Below are 16,731 nucleotides of genomic sequence, written 5' to 3' on the forward strand. Positions count from 1 at the left end.
CTGGACCAAGTACTTACCCTTTCTTCACCTTTCCCTCTTCACCTCTTTCCCACCCTTTCCATTCTCTTTCTTCTTCTGCCCTGCTCTCCCTTTTAAATTCCTATTCCTCTCTTTTCGATTCTCTATTCCAGTCTGTCTTACTCTATTTTTTCATTCTCTGCCTTTACGTGTATCTCTTCTGTCTGTCTGTCTGTCTGTCTGTCTGTCTGTCTGTCTCTCGTGTTCTCTCTCTGTCTCTCTCTCTCTCTCTCTCCTCTCCTCTCTTTCTCTCCCCTCTCCTCTCTCTCTCTCTCCATTAATTTCCCTGATTGGCTCCCTGGCTCCAGCGCGTCTGATGAGCCTATTCATTCCTGGGCCTGACACTCTCGACCTGCCCTGGCTGATTGCTGGGGGCTGGCCCCAGGAGCGCTGATGAGCCCCAAGGGTCAGCAGCGCTAATTATCTGCTAATTGCAGATGACTCTGCTCACCTCCCCCATTCCGCCTTGACTGGCCCCCTCCTCTGATTCCCAGCAGCAGACTTGCTGTTCTAGAGGCAAAAGTCAGCGGCTTTTGGCTGTGTAAGCACCTCGGGTCAGCGAGTGGGAAGGAGGCAAGAAGAGTGTGGCCAAAGTTGAGAATGCAGCGTTAGTCTGGCCAACAATTGCAGCTTTCGGCTTAGGGAACTATTCAGGTGGGGTCAGGAAGAGCCTAACAGAAGGGTCGATAGCCAAGACAGACAAGTTCAACAGGATGCAGTTCAGAGTGACTCAGGTAAAGAGAAAAACCTACCAGACCGAGCTGCACAGCTGCCACAGGGGACAGAGGCGGGCAGATGGCCCTGCTGGGTCTCCGTAGCAGTTGCCCCAGGCAGGAGTGTTGTGTTAGCTAGTGGGCAGAGCTATATTGTCAGGCTGGGGAGCACCGAGGAAGAGGGCAGAATTACCTGAGACAGACATTGAGCTGGAGGTGATGTTCTCAGCCGGGAAGCAGAGGCAGGAGCCTCAGGAGTTCAAGGTCATCGGCAGCTATATAGGGAGTTCTAGGCTAGTCTGAACCCAAGGCCAGATCAGCCAGGGCCACACCGTGAAACCCTGTGAGTGGGAGGGAAGGGAGAGGGAGGTTACACCTTCACGAAAATTCACCGGAGAAGCAAATGGAAGATGGTGTTGTTTCTATGCAGCCCTGATAGATTTGGGGTTCTGCATGCTGCCAGTGAAGACTACAGACAAGACTGGGGAGAAGATGCCACCTTGGAGAAAGAAGAGGTGCTTTGGCTAAGTCTGGGAGCCCCCAGCTCACAATCAAGAACCAGAATACACCACTGGCTGAAGACAGTCTTCCAAACAAGTCTTGGTTAAGTTAACCAAGCCCTCCATGGCGCTGATAATGAAGACCAGATTTCAAAAGCATATTGTACTTCAGAAGGGAGAGGTCAAGTACTTGGTTTGATGGCTTTACAGTGTTGGATACATAATAGAGGCTTATTGACTTGATGAATTATGGAGGGAACTTTGAGCTACAATTACAGCAATTAAAGCTGTATGAGTAGCTTCCGCACCAATCAAATAACACACGGAGAAGAGCCATTTTTAAAAGTAATTGCATCCATTTTTTGCATAGGTAATAACATCGCATAGAACAAAATTTCAAAAGCTCAAAAGGACATATGTTGAAATACCTCTGTCCCAAAGCTCCCACGGTGAATGCACACTCAAGCAAGCCGGCCATTCTCTGTGAACACAGAACAGATCATAGTCTCAGGGACTAGGGGGTAAAGACCTTCTGGTCTCAGAAATGTGTGTCACCTATCTCAAGCCTGGAGCTGGTTGTGTAGCACTTACCCTCAGGGCACTCTACTCCTCACTCAAGCTGGCAAGGAGGTGGAGGTTTATATTTTGGTACCCATGAATCCCAGTGGGCCCACTCAGAAGTGATGAGCTAAGTGACACCTCAGGGGCTTTGTATTGACCCGGCATGTGAGCCAGATACTGAGCTCTCTAGTCCATTTATATCTTCAATCAGTCCCTTGCCCCGCTGGGGTCATGAGGAGTGGCTGCTCCGGTCTTTGATGTTCAGCAGCTAGGATCACACACTTAGGGGTGACTGCTGCAGCCCAATTTCTGTCTCTGCCCTTGCTTTCTGGGTGGAACTGAGACCACACAGCAAATGGGGAAGCGTTTTCTGTCTGCGAGAGGGAGCAGTTATCTAAGCTGCTTAGAAAGCAAGGCTTACATGGATCTGAGGCGGAATGAGTCTTCCAAATAAGTTCTTGCTGCAAGGAGCACAGGAAGAGTGTATCTGCCCAAGAGAGAAAGTACTCACCTTCCACCCAGTCAGCAGCACTTTAGACCAAGGACAGACACTGCTGCCATCAAAGCCACCAAATCTGAACAAAACTGGCTCTTTACCAGTGGAAAATGGGGACTTTGCTACGGAATCCCCGAACATCTAGTACCTGATCTTTCCTACAATGGAGCCAGGGAGCTATAGCGATGGTTCAGCCCTTAACTGAGCAGTGGCTGCTCTTCCAGAGGACGTGGGTGTTCCCAGCACCCACGTGGCAGCTCTCAGCCTTTGGTAACTTCAGTACCAGGGAATCTGACTCCCTCCTCAAACCTCTGGGCACCAGGCATGCACTGCGCTTGGGGCACAAATGCATATGAAGGTCTAGGACTCGCTCATATAAACAAAAATCTAAAAACCATTAAAATAAATAATAAAATAAAAATGGAGCTGTGCATGAACCCTGAGGTGGCCCGCTCTCACCGTGCAGAGCTTTGGAAAATGCTCGCCACAGGAATTTGTGTTTTGCTTGTTTTCATTTCTTTGTTGGAAATATGATCTCAAATGTGATTATTTACTTACTTGTTTTTAAAAACAGGGCTTGCAGGAAGGTGGGGAGTTGGCACATGTCTTAAATCCCAGAAGCAGAGGCAGGTGGATGTCTATGAGTTCAAGGCCAGAGTGAGTTCCAGGACTGCCAGGACCTCACAGTGGAACCTTGTCTCAGAAGAAAACAAAACAAACAACAACAACAAACAAACAAAAAACCAAAAAACCCAGGGCTTATGTGGCCTGACTGACCTAGTTCTTGCTATATAGACCAGACTGGTCTCAAACTCCGAGATTCCCCCTGCAGGCATGCACCTCTACAAGTGTCTAAATAGTTTGATTTACCCTCTCTGCTTTGTCTCTGTTAGGCCTCTCCTTCTGTCCTTCACTTCATGTGCTGGAAGTTTGCACCTAGGGTACAAAAAAATGAGCAAAGTGTTCAACAGGTCCATATCTCCGATTCACTCAGGCGGGAGTGCCCTCCCACTGGGGGCCACGTCGGCTTCTGTCCGCGAGAACCCTCTGGTGGTACTAGGACGCAACTGCAGTCACATCGAGGGAGCCGCGGAGTGCCGCAGCGCCCCCTGGCGTTGGTCAAGAGAGGCGTCGAGAGAAAAGAAACTAGGACCGGGCAACAAGCTTCAAAGCACTTCTTACTCCACAGTGAGAGAGAGCTTCGGTGCGGTACACGAGTATCTTAAAGTCTGGTGTGCACGCATGTAGGTATATGCATCTTTATTATGTCAGGGTTCTCGAATTCTGGGTATCTGTTATGTTGTCTCTGTGGTATGTGCTAGCCCACCCGTTCACAGGCGGATAGGTTGGTGGTAGGGAGGTCCGCAACTCCAGTGCAGGGCGGAGTCCTCACGGAGGCGTGAAATTGGTTTGGAGCAAACACATTATGGAAAGCAATTACCAGGGAGAGGTTCTGGGCCCGCGGGACCATCAGCCAGGAGGCTGGGGAGGAAGCTCCCTGGCTTGCAAGTGTCTGGATGTCTAACCCCAGAAACGGTTTTCCTAACGCTGCTTCGCTAAGGAGCGAGACATGAAGCGAGGCACAGCCTCTTCAAACCCACCACTCCACACCCCCTTTCTGGTCTTCCTTTTTGGCTCCTTGAAAATGAGTCTCACACACAGTATTCCTCAGACATGGCAGAAGAGCCTCTGAGGCTCTCACCCCTTTGTGGCATCATTCTCTCCCCGCACACCTTGCTAGTCCACGTGTGTTCTGTGAGGGCGGTGTGATTGTATTGATAATTCTCTGAGGGTAGGGCCATGTCTCAGAACCTTGTATTTATCACCCGCGAAAGGGATTAAATAGAATCTGAAAGCAGGATGCACACAGCTGTTCTCTGGGCAGCAAGGTCCTCTTGAAACAGGGTTTCAAATTCATTGGTCCATCTGGCCTTTGAACCCATCTTCCTTGAGATGTCTAACAGGTTCATCTGGCTAACACAGACCTCTCCACCCCCCTTGCCTCAGTCATTGGTACCACCACCCACTTAGTTGTTCAAGCCAAAAAACAAAACAAAACAAGAAACTGTGAGGCACGCTGGGTGAGTCCCTCAGCAAGCACTATCCATCCCCCCAAAGCGTTCCAAAATTGCTCACTGCTATCTGCCTCTTGTTCCAGGATGGCTGCTTTAGTCTCCAACTGACCTTCTGGATTCTCAAAGCTTGCCCGGCTCAAACCAGCCACTCACAGCGAACAGCCTGAGGGACAGTGGCCCCGTTATTCTCCTGCTTTTCCCCACGGGGGACTTACAGGCTGACTCCTCCCTGTCATTCTGATCTCATGTTAAATGCCAACCTTCTCAAAGAGTAGGTTTCCCTGTCACTGAATCTAAAATTACTCCCTAGCGCTGTCACAGCACTATTTGCCTGCGTCTCTCTGCTGAGTACGATGTGCAACTTCCTCTTGTCTGCCTAGCGTTTTCTGCAGAGTAGGGACAGAAAGCTAGCCCTGGTGCCCCCTGCAGCCTCGTATCAGTCCAGGCTAGAACACAGGAGGCGCTGTAGTTATGGGCAAACAGATGAACTCGGAACATCCTCCAGAACCCCTCATCTCAGGGACGAGACAGGGTCTCCCAGAGAAGTCCCTGCGGATGGCGAAGGACCTTCTGCTGTGGGCTCCCTGTCAACACCTAGAAATCAACTTCTGGCCCCATTTGTCCTTGCAAAATGCAGGCGTTCCCATGGCTCAGGTTGCAAAAAACCCATGGACCCTCTTGATCACACCAGAGGCCACTCGCCAGTCCTCAAGCCACGTGCTGGCGACGGAAGCCCAGGCTGGCGGGTCAGTCCAAGTTGAGTAAGGCCAGACTCAGAGGCCAGTCCACCCATCTTCAGCCTCTTGCCTCTACTGCCTTCTCGCCCCGCCTCCAGGCCCCGCCCCACATAGTCCGTCTTCCTGTAGGCGGCTGGGAAAGTGCTCAGCAAGCCTGGGAATTCTGTCCTGTGACCCTTGACACCACGGACCACAGCACGCTTGGTGCTCTGCCCCGCCCACTGCTGGCTGCTGCGGCATCCCGAGTCTATCGTTTTACAGAAGTAGAAGATTGAGTCTAGGGGAGGAGATTTTTATTTCACAACAAGCTGATGACAGAGTCGAGTGAAGAGCCCAGCTCTAGTGACCGCTTCACACTCTTGCTACCACAAAGCTATATTTAAAGAATTGGATTAATGCCAGGCTGGTGGTGCACGCCTTTAAACCCAGTACTCGGGAGGCAAAGACCTGCAGATTTCTCTGAGTTCAAGGCCAACCTGGTCTACATAGTGAGTTCCAGGACAGACACCAAAGATACAGAGAAACCCAGTCTCAAAAAACAAAACAAAAACAAAAAAACAAACAACAACAAAAAAAGTGGATTAAAGGTGCTGGAGCGATGGCTCAGCAGTTAAGCACGCTGGCTGCTCTTTCTAAGGACCTAGGTTCAGTTCCCAGCACCCACATGGCAGCTCACGACCATCTGTGACTCTAGTTCTAGAGGATCTGACTTCCCCTTCTGGTCTCCAGGGGCACCAGACATGTACACTATGCACACACACATATTCGCACATATTCAGGTAAAACACCCTTATGTAGAATAAAAACTACAGAAGCAAAATAAAAGAGCCAGAACCAGATGTGCCCTGGGAGATGCTCCCTGACCTACAGGGTTGTTACGCACTGGGTAGAAACGGTGGTTTTCCCAAGTGTGGTGCTCAGAGAGCGATCAAGCCACGGCTACTTTCCAGCCCACATATGTTGAGCCCTTTCCCCAGGGGCTCTCCCATCCCTTCCAGCCCTGGCCACCAACTTCCCTTTGCTTCTGCCTCCTCCCTGCCCAACCCAGGCCACCAACTCTGACAAGTTCTCGCTCATCTCGTGTAGGGAGAGGGAATACTGAAGGGAGACATGAGGCAGCTCTCGCATGGGGCAACCCAGTCCTGATTCTATGTGCCAGAGTCACCTCAAGGAAGGTGGGGACTTGTTGGAGACAATACCAAATCATACAACTTGTAGATTTTCTTTTAAAGACAAAGTCTCACTAAGTAGCACAATCTGGTCACTCTCCACCCTCCTGCCTCTACTTTCCAAGTGCTAAGACAACATCCACACCATTATTACGACTTCAGCCTGGAGATTTTCAATGCACGTGCAAGTTTGCACAGGTGCTCTCTCTGCATCAGCATCAGCCAGATGCTCAGCTGTTTGCTTCTCTCAAGTGTGGATCAAGGCACCCGTTCCTGACTTAAAGATGGACCTTGTGCTGGCAAGATGACCTGGCTTGTGTCCTTGCAGAGGTGCCCTTTGGGGAGCTGCTTTGTTCTAGGGGCAGCACACACCTGGAAGGAGAGGCAGGGCATCAAAGAACTCCAGTGACCCTGGAAGCCACCCTCCAACTCTCCTGCCTCCTGCCCATACCCTGTCCCCAAGCAGGGTAGCCAGGGCTCACCTAGTAAAGCACATCTTCAAACTCCAGCTGCAGGTAGCGGAGCAGGCTGGATGGCAGGGGAAGCTGTGGCAACGCGCGGGGCAGACTGCCCTTCAGGTGAAAGCGGAGGGCACAACGGCTAAGATGCTGCAGGGACCTGGGCTGCCTCACCAAGGCAAAGAGGGAAGAGTAGAATCGATGGTGCTTCTGGAAATAGGAGGAGGGGTTCAGTGAGGACAGCCTGGGACAACCGGCTCCCACTTCTAGCAAGGACAGGATGGTGACCGCTGGGAGCATCTCTGAGACCCTCATAAAAACACTCAGGTCTCGCTCCAGAAGGAACGTTTTTCTAAGACATGAGTGGGCTGCTGAGCGACTTTTATGGAAGACTAACAAGGCTGCCCCTCGGGGAATGGTGTCTCTCAGGGCCAAGCTGAGTCACGTGCTCAGGGTCCTGGACACTGACCTGCACGATTTCAGGTGGTACCAAGCCCCTGGCCTCCTCGGGAAGCTTCACCACGCAGTAGGTGTTCATCAGGACCTCGATGGTCCGTGGGGACGTGCACCAGCGCTCTAGCACCTGCAAGAGAAAGAGATTCACCAGGGAATCCCATCAGGCCATGTGGGATGACTGGATGACGGTTTTAGGGTCAGTTTCTCCCCCAAATCTACTGAAGTTCTAACGGCTGATATGTGTATGACCTCATTTGAAAATGAAGTCCTATTACTTGATTCTATTTTTATTTTTACTTGCTTATTTAATTTTAAAGATTTTTATTTAAATGTATGCATATGTTTTGCCTGTATGTACGCCTGTGGACCACATGTGTACAGTGCCTGTGGAGGCCAAAAGGCAGCATTAGATTCTCTGGGACTGGAACTGGAGGGAGTTGTGAGCGGCCATGTGGGTGCTGGGACTCAAACCCAGGTCTCCGGAAGATCAGCAAGTGTTTTTTAGCGACTGAGCCATATTTCTAGCCCCGTTTTATTTATTTATTGAGATAGGGTCTCACTATATAGCCGTGACACACCTCAAACTTGTTATATAGACCAGGCTGAGCTCAAACTCACAGAGATCAACCTGCCTTTGCCTCCCAAGCTTGGCAAAATTTTATTATCTATCATCTATCTATCTATCTATCTATCTATCTATCTATCTATCTATCTATCATGGTGTGCCTTATGTGTCTGTGTTTCTGAGTGTATGCTAGTTTGTAGGAGCCTGTAGAGGTCACACCCTATGGAACTGGAGTTACAGGCTGTTGTAAGTCACCCAGGGTGGAGGAACTTTAACTCTTGAATGCTGGCATCACAAATTTGTGCCACCATGCTCAGCTTGGAAACAGGTCTTTTGCAGATTCAATCAAGTCAATGGCTGTTAGGGTGGCCTCTATGTAATATGGCAGTCATTCTTATGTGACGAACAGGGCTTGGATATAGTTTAACAATTTGCCTAGTATTCATGAGACTCTGATCCAATCCCCAGTACCACATAAGCCGGGTGTGTGATGCCTGCAATCCCAGGAATCCAGAGATGAAAAGAGGAAGATTTTAACGTTCAAGGTCATCCTCGGCTCTATCACAAGTTCAGGGCCTGCCAGAAGAAATGTGGCCCCATGAGAATCTCAGAGCCATATGGGCACAAGCCAAGGAATACCAGGAAATCACCAAAGCTGGAAAGAGGTGTACAGTGCACCTCCCTTGGAGCCTTCAGAAGGAACCAGTCTGGCCAGCACCTCTATTTCCAGCTCCAGCCTTCAATACTGGGAACGAGAACTGTCGTGGGTGGGCGCAGCCCTGAAGTGGTACTTCATTGGAGCAGCACCAGGAAGCCAGCGAGCGTGTGTCTAGTGGTCACATGGCTGGTGGCAGATTCTTCTCCTATCACTTTGCAGGCATGGACCCTTAATCCTCATTTCTACCGGATGTGGATTGTTGTTATTGTCTCCAGTTTGTAAGTGAGGGAAACTGAGGAACAAAGACGTTACGAAGCTTAGCCAGACTGCAGTTCTACCAGGCATGCCTGGCACAGTGGCCTTTGGCTCCCAACTATGACACCACCCTGCCCTTCCATTTGCCTCTCCTGGACAGGGTCCTGAATTTTTCTGCTGCCTAAAAAGTAGCCCTTGGCCTGGCTGTGGGCTCTCGGGCAGATAAGAACATCAGAGCTAGTGCTGGGGATATAGCTCAAGTGCTAGAAGGCTCACCCTGCGTATGCAGTAAGTACCATATAAACTTGGCATGGGGTGCAGGCCAGTCATCCCGGTACTGGGGAGGTGGAGGCAGAAGGATCAGAAGTTCAAGATCATCTTTGGCTACATAGAGAGCTTAAACAACTGGGCTACATGAGACACTTCTCATAAACAAAATAAGCCCTCACTGGGAGACACCTCCAGGGTTAAGAGCACTTACTGTTCTTGAAGAGGACCCAGTATTTACATGACAGCTCACAACCATTGTAACTACTGTCCCAAGGAATCCAACACCCTCTCCTGGCTTCTGTGGACACCAGGCATATATGTGGTGCATAGACAAAGATGTAGGCAAAATACTCATACACATAAAAATGTTTTAAGTTTTAAAAAAAATCAGCACATGCCTTCAATCCCAGCACTCAGAGGTAGTAAAGCGGCTAAGTGCTATCTCTCTGAGGAATATTTCCACGCATAACCTCATCTAACCCACCACAGACACCACTGCACATACCAGGAACCTGGATACCCCTGCTTCCCAGAAGGGCACCAGTGAGTCGAGGAGGCAGGTAGAAGGGCCTTGTTCAGGCACAGGGGCTCCTGGAGCCAGCATTTTATGGGTCCAGTGCCTCCCTTTCCTGCCGCCTCTGGACAGTGTTTACTGGAGCCAGCTCAGCCTAGCCTGCCTGGTACTTTACAGTATGTCTCTGCTGGAAGGGCCTGCTCTGTCCCCTCCCTCTCTCTAAGGAACCCATACCAAGTCCCACCTCCAGGAAGCCCAGGTGGTCCTCCAGCCTCACTGAGGCTACGCCAGCTGGACTTGCCCTCTCCCTTGCCTCATTACTCTATGTACTAGTGTGACTCCTGGCAGCTTAGCAAGAGCTTTCTCACACATCCACCTCATCCTAGAACATCAGCCAAGGACCCTGAGCACCATGCAGAGGTCATGCCCTCTTCTAGGGTTACACCTGTGAACCGTGGTCTCCACACTAACTCTAGGTTGTAGAGAACCCCCGCCCACTTTATTTTTTATTTTTTCTAAAGATGAGGAAACCGGCACAGGAAGAAGAAGTGACTTGCACACACAGTGTGCCCTGCATGGTCGGCATTGCCTTTCGGAGCTGCCCACACCTTCCCATCCCCTTCAGCAGAGGCTACGCGCCTTGCCAGGAGCCTGGGAGCCAAAGGCTCTCGGTAATTCCCCTCCAGTCTCACAAACAAGTGTCAAAGTCAGAGTCGCATTCAGGTCCTAAGCATCAAGCCTCACGTATCAGTCTTCCGGAGAAGTGCTGAGGCTGGCGTGTCACACAGACAGGCTCAGAGTCACCCTCGCTGGGAGGGCTGGGACTCTAGCCAAGGTAGAGGGCTGCAGGTTGTGAGAAAGGGACAAATGGTGTCCTTTACTCTCCCGGACAGCCAAGGGCTGGAGCAGGCTGGTGGGGGGCAGGTGCAGGGGCAGAGGTGGGGGTCTTGGAATGTCTGTCTGCTACTGTACCAGGTCCTGTTCCTGGCCCCGCCTGGCGGGGAAATCATTAGCTGTCAGAACCGCAGTCAGATTACAGGGAATTGCTCGTCTCCTAATTATCTGGTGTTAATAGGAGATTAATTAGTGTTAATTGTTGATTTTCTTGTATTTTCCCAAAGGGGAGACCAATCTGCCGAACTCCCGGGCTGTTTAATTATTTGGTCTTGCTTAGGAATCCAGACAGATGCTGCTAGGTCTGTGAGCAAAGGGGAGAGGCAGGGACAACAGGGATGACTTAGGGAGGAAGGCCGGGCTAGCGGGAACCTGCCCATAGCCGTCACCCTCCCAGAAAGCCAATTTAGATTTGATATATCTCCTTTGAGAATAACTGTCCCCACTCCAGGCCCAGCAACCTCCATGTTGCAATGTAGCTCAATGAAGCATGGGACCAAGCCCTTCCCAGGACACCCTAACCCAGCATCTCAAGTAGACCCCTTCAGGGATGCTGATATAAGACAAAACTGGAAGATGACAGTGAAAAGCATTTCCAGAGGGTGGTGACAGCTAGCTGGCAGGGGCGGGGAGGGGGGCTGTCCTGAACTTTCAGACAGCAGAGGGATGTGTTCCTTTGCAAGTGCTCAGAACCCTTGAGCCTTGGGGAACAGCAGATTTAAGCTCTGTCCTCTGGGAGGCTCGCACAGGTCCAGGGCACATCCTGCTCAGCTAATCCTGGTGCTATATCAGGTCTCTTCAGACCGTATCTTCCCCAGCTCAATGACTGCTTCCGTCATTGGTCCTGAATCTTCTGTCCATCGTGCTCAGTCCACCTTCCTCAAGTGCATGAACACACATGAACACATACCTGTTCTCACACACACACAAACACACACTTGCTGTTACTGCGTGCCCTTCCTTATCCTTAGGTCTTACTTTCTTGTTGAATGGAAGAAGAGTTATCTGCTCAAACACTCCAAGTTGCTTTTGAGAAGCAAGCAAAACACAGGTCTGGCTCTCTTAGTCCCCACACCATAGTGACCTTTTCCCTGCCTTCAGCCATGCCCCCAGTACCTTGGGGAGTGCCCCTGGCCAGACTCGGACAGCACCATGGTTGAGTAGAGCTCGCACCATGCGCTCAGGGCTGTGGGCCAGGGCTGTATCTGGACCTTGCAGAGCACAGTGCAAAGGTGTATGTCCCCCATAGTCCATGGCATTAGCGCTGACGCCACAGGACAGTAGCAGCTCCACGACGGCTGAGTGGCCACGGCGGCAAGCCAGGTGCAGGGGCCGCTGCTTGTCATGGTCCGCAGCATCAGCATCCGCCCCGACTGAGAGCAGCAAGCTGCACAGTTGGAAACAGCGGTGGGTGGTGGCCTCAGCATCCGAGGGGGATTGACAGCGGGCATCACAGGCAGCCAGCAGTGGGGTCCAACCTTCAGCATTGCGGGCATCAGGGCAAGCACCCCATCTCAGAAGCAAGTCTGCTAGTTCCACATGGCCAAGCCGGGCAGCTATATGCAAAGGAGTCTCTTCTTCATCCTCAGACCGACCATCTACGTGTGCCCCAAACTTCAGGAGCAACTCCACACACCTACGCAGGGAGAAATAGTAGGTGAGAAAGGTGCCTGGGCAACAATGCTGCATTTCCGCATTGTCAATTCTACGACAATTCTGTAGTTTTGGTCTCAGCACAGCAAATACACCGGGGACCCTGGGGACCTCATGGTACTACACCCTCCTTCCATCCAACTTTCCCAGAAACAGGAGGCAGAAGCAACAGTGAATCTTCTGTGCTTGCTTTTAGCTCCTGAACTCAGATGATCTCTGGTCTCTGCCCCCAGAGTTCTGAGATTACATGGACAGCCATCGCAGTCCATGGTGACCCCTTCCTGGGTTTTGTTTGAAAAGATTGATTTTTACTATTTTAAAAATGGTGTGTGTGTGTGTGTGTGTGTGTGTGTGTGTGTGTGCACGTACCCAAAGGCATTAGATCCATGGAAGCTGGAGCTGTAGGCAGTTCTGAGCTATTTGACATGGTTACTGGGAATCAGACTTGGATCTCTGCAAAAGCAGTACATGCTCTTAACTGATGAGCCATTTCTTTAGCCCCAGAAAAGTGGCCTTAAAACCAAACCATTAGGGTCTCGAGTGATGGCTCAGCAATCAGGAGCACAGACTGCTCTTCCAGAGGACCCAAGTTCAATTCCTAGCAAACATATGGTGGCTTACAACCATCCACACTCCAGTTTTAGGAAATCCTACAGCTTTCTTCTGACCTCCTTAGGCACCAGACACATACATGGTACACATGCATATATGTACGCAAAACATACACATAAAGTAACTTTTTTTTGTTTTTTTTGTTTTTTTGATTTTTTTCGAGACAGGGTTTCTCTGTGGCTTTGGAGTAAGGTAACTTTTAAGAACAAAACAAACCCTGAGTTCTTTCTACAGGAATCATTCCCTACATCCTCATGAGAATACAAGTCATGCTGGGTGGTGGTGGTGCACACCTTTAATCTCAGAACTCGGGAGGCAGAGGCAGTCAGATCTTTGTGAGTTTGAAGCCAGCCTTGTGTACAGAGTGAGTTCCAGGACAGCCAAGGCTACACAGAGAAACCCTGTCATGAAAAAAGAAAGAAAGAAAAGAAAAGAAAGAGAGAGAGGGAGGGAGGGAGGGAGGACGGAAGGAAGGAAGGAAGGAAGGAAGGAAGGAAGGAAGGAAGGAAGGAAGGAAGGACGGAAGGACGGAAGGAGTTCAAGTCACGAGCTGCCATGTGGTTGGAACATGTTCCTCTGATGGCCTGTTCCAGTCCCTGCTACTCTATTACTCTCAGCTCCGAGAGGACACTGAGGCTGCAAGGCCTGGGGATCTTGCCCAGGCTTACACACTAGTAAGAGACGCACCTGATGCTGCTGAGGCTCAGCAATTAGGAGCACTGGCTGCCTGTCCATAGGACCCTTGTTTGGTTCCCCGAGCCCCTTTAGTTCCACCATGCGAACATGGACTTTTTTATATTATATGTATTTTACTGCAATTGCCTATTTAATTTTATGTTAGGGCTTCTAGGAACTTTTAGGGTCTCGAACTCACAGAGATCCGCCTGCCTCTGCCTCGCGAGTGCTGGGATTAAAGACGTGCACCACCACCACCCGGCTCATTTTAGATTTCTATTGGGCCTTGCTGGTATAGACCATTTCTTCAGCTGTGTGACTAACCCGTGAAATCCTCTGGGGGTGAGCAAGCTTAATGAGGGGACTCAATGGATGATTTGTCCTTTCTACAAGGCATGAGTCATGCAGGGAGGGCCTGAGTGTACGGGGCTTCCCAGGCCCCTTCTGTTCAGATTCCACAGTGACTACAAAGTGGTAAGTGGGGTCTCATCCTCTCGGGGCCCCAAATCCCAGGTCACAATTATTTAGGCCAATGCAAAGGAATATTTCCCTATGGGAGACGAATCACACAGGTGTGCCAATCACTGTCTTATGAACTCAAATTCGTTCTTCTGTTGTACTTGGGATGGGACCCTGGGCTCTGGGAAGCCTAAGCGAGTACTCCACCACTGAGCCACATTCCCAGCCCTTGAACCTAGTCCCCTTTCCCTCAGTGTGCAGCCAAGGGTGGCCTTGAACTCCTAATCCTCCTGTCCCCACCTCTCAAGATGCTGATATGGGAATCCAGCCTGCCACTCTACCCACTGGGACTAACTCAGTCCTTTGTAGTCTGTTTGGCTACAGGACAGCAGATTCCCTGGGGACAGGACCGTGCTTAACACAATGTCGGGAGCACAGAAAACATTAAAGATTTATAGCAATACTATCTTCTCCATTACAAAGCTGGTCAGAGCCCTCAGGGAAGGCCATGAGGCTGGGCCCCTGCTCCAGCTCTCCACTCTCCCCCAGAGGAGCAAAAAAACTGTCCAATGGATGTCTTGGGAGTGACTGCGTATTGACCACACCAGCTGGTCCTGGCCCCTTGAAAGTGGGTCCAGGGTGAGAGGTCACTCACTCAAGGATACCAGGGCCCCGGCAGAGGTGCAGAGGGCGTTTCCCATCCTGGTCGGGGATGTTGGGGTCTGCTCCAGCCACCAACAGCACACGGACACAGGCCGTGTGACCTGCAGTACAGGCTTCATGCAGGGCGGTGCGGCCGCCAGGGGCACTGTCTGGCTTGGCTCGACGCTTCAGCAGCAACTGGAGAACTTCGGTGTGGCCGCGACTGGCTGCCACATGCAATGGAGTGGTCAGTTCCTCTTCATACGTCAGAGACCAGAGTCCTAGGGAGAGAGGGACAGAGGCCTTAGATCCCGGGACATGGTAAAGAGTTGTCTCAGGCACAGGGATGAAGCTGACAGAGGTGGGATGAACCTGGAGCTCGCTCCGTCTGAAGCCTCCCCTCTCCCGCTCAGGCCCATCCATGCCTGGCCCATACTCAGAGCACGGATGTTGAAGCGGAAATCTCTCCATCGCTCTGGGTCGCTGGTATCAAAGATGGAGTCTGGAGCCAGGCCAGTGCTGGAGTCCGCGAGGATTTGAGAGACAGAGCCTACATCCCCAGCCAGTACTGCCTGCCAGAAGGCAAGGACAGGTCCTGAAGCCGTGCGGGTGGTGATAGGTCCCAGGCCAGGCTCAAGGTGCTCCTCAGACTCTCTGTCAGGCTTCTCCACCAGCCTGGCGCAGAGGGAGTGTCTGTCACCCCGAGGCTCTCCCTGGCCCCTGCACTCCTCTGGAGACCAGCTCATGAGCATATGGGGAAAGGAAAAGGATCAGAGGGGAAGAAAAGGGGACTATAGAGAGAGGATGAAAGGAGGGAAAAGACAGAGGGGGAAGAGGCCCCGTGTCCCTTGCTGGAGCGTGACCTGGCCGCAATGTCCAGCAGGAGCTATTCTGGGCCCCACATGACTTCTATCTTGAGCCAAGGTCTAGATTGTTGGGAAAGTTTGGGGTGGGGGAACAGCAGCAAGGGACTCCAACTTGCCCTCAGTCCTTGGGACCTCTGTTCCTGCGGCAGTCAGACCCGGTCCCATATCAGGCCTCCCAGCCCCCTGCAGCCCCTCACCCCTCTGATGGCTGCTCCAGCGAGGCTCAGCCGCCCGGATCTCCAACAGCAGGTCAGCTGTGCTGTGTGGGGGGAACAGATCCTGCAGCCTCGCCAGGTCCCCAGTGTACAGTGCGTTCTGCAGAGCCATGTCGCGGCACAGCAGTGGTGATGACCTAGGGGTCCTCCGGGATGAATAGGCTTGCATGCTCCAGATCTGGCAGGTAGGGGCAGAGGGGAGGCACCCCAGGTGGTGTCTTGTATGGGGAGGGGAGCTCCTTCCCCCAGGCATGGCTGGTTTCTACAAGAGGGAGACAAAGAAGCAAGACTTGAGCCACGCTGAAGTTGAACTGTGCAGGCAATGCTGGGCCCCAGCCAGGAGGAGCTCAGTATGGGAGGTGCAAGGGAGTTGCCAGGCCAGCTGTAAATAGCAGCAGCTCTGAGTACCCAGTGGAATGCTCCTGCCTGGGAGAGGGGAGAGGAAAGCAGAACAGAGTGGTGGGAAAGCAACCAGGAGCTTCGCTCCTATGGCTGGACAGCATCAAGGTTAATGTTGTACAAGCCATTGCCTTACAGACAGAAGAACATTCCAGGGAAGGAGATGGTATGCCTAGGGGCCACAGGTACCTTGCCCCAGAGCCAGGACTGGACTGATGATCCTAAGCTCCTTCTTGCCTGTCACTTGCTCCATCAACAAGTCAGCTCCAGATGCCTAGTCTGTGACCTCCAGGCAGGCCACTGACTCCTGTTCCTCAAAGACAAGCTTCTGCTCCTAAGCTCAAAGGAGGTTGGTAACTGAGGTGAGCATCAGAGAGATTGTGTGAGGCACTCTCAGAGGTCCTCTGCAAGACAGACTCCTGCCCAGGAACATGGGGCCTCAGTCCCCAGGCAGCAACAGAACCACTCCCACGCCCACCCCAGCTCCTGGCCCACTCAGACCCACAATACTCCCAGGTGCTGATTCCCATTCCCACCCCAGGTACCAACTCCCTGCCCATCTTAAGTTCTGGCCTCCCATCCATTCTTTGGGCCAGCCCCTGAGACACATTTCAGGCACTCGTTTCCCCTGCCCATCTCCTGGATGACTCCCAGCATCTCCTACCTGGTGTCTCTACCCCTCCAGAAGTGTACGGAAGTCTTAGCTGGGAGTGATCTAGGATGCCTCTCTGGCCATTCAGCCCAGAAGATAGAGACTGCTTTGATTGAGGAAGGTGGGGATAAAAAGCAAAAGAATGGAAAAAGGAAAAAAGCCAAGTGAAGCTCTTGGGTTTGGTTTGTTGAGTCTGCCTGCTGTGGGCTCTGGGATCTC

General features: G+C 51.6%; 1 protein-coding gene across 3 annotated transcripts; it reads right to left on the reverse strand.

The window, feature by feature from the left end:
- Positions 1-6,751: 6,751 nt before the first annotated feature.
- Asb10 (ankyrin repeat and SOCS box containing 10) lies at positions 6,752-15,714 on the reverse strand. 3 transcript variants are annotated; one of them, XM_005367425.3, is made up of 5 exons: positions 15,444-15,714; positions 14,394-14,661; positions 11,456-11,975; positions 7,197-7,310; positions 6,752-6,937 (listed from the first exon to the last, which is right to left on the reverse strand). In XM_005367425.3, the coding sequence occupies exons 1-5, from the start codon at positions 15,712-15,714 to the stop codon at positions 6,752-6,754; spliced, it is 1,359 nt and encodes a 452-aa protein (XP_005367482.1). The 3 variants fall into 3 exon arrangements, with proteins under 3 accessions (XP_005367482.1, XP_005367481.1, XP_005367483.1); XM_005367424.2 differs by lacking the exon at positions 15,444-15,714 and adding an exon at positions 14,817-15,132; XM_005367426.1 differs by lacking the exons at positions 7,197-7,310; positions 15,444-15,714 and adding an exon at positions 14,817-15,132.
- Positions 15,715-16,731: the final 1,017 nt, after the last annotated feature.

This window comes from Microtus ochrogaster, unplaced genomic scaffold (genome assembly GCF_000317375.1).
Source record: "Microtus ochrogaster isolate Prairie Vole_2 unplaced genomic scaffold, MicOch1.0 UNK18, whole genome shotgun sequence".
In the NCBI taxonomy this organism is placed as follows: Eukaryota; Metazoa; Chordata; class Mammalia; order Rodentia; family Cricetidae; genus Microtus; species Microtus ochrogaster.

Bases quoted from the DNA above. Each gene is read 5' to 3' on its own strand.
- Asb10 (XM_005367424.2), bottom strand. From the start codon at position 15,132: ATGCTCATGAGCTGGTCTCCAGAGGAGTGCAGGGGCCAGGGAGAGCCT. The intron at 14,662-14,816 runs GTATGGGCCAGG...CTCTCTCCCTAG, and splicing joins CTTCAACATCCGTGCTCTGA to GACTCTGGTCTCTGACGTAT. The intron at 6,938-7,196 runs GTCAGTGTCCAG...TCCTATTTCCAG, and splicing joins TACCACCTGAAATCGTGCAG to AAGCACCATCGATTCTACTC.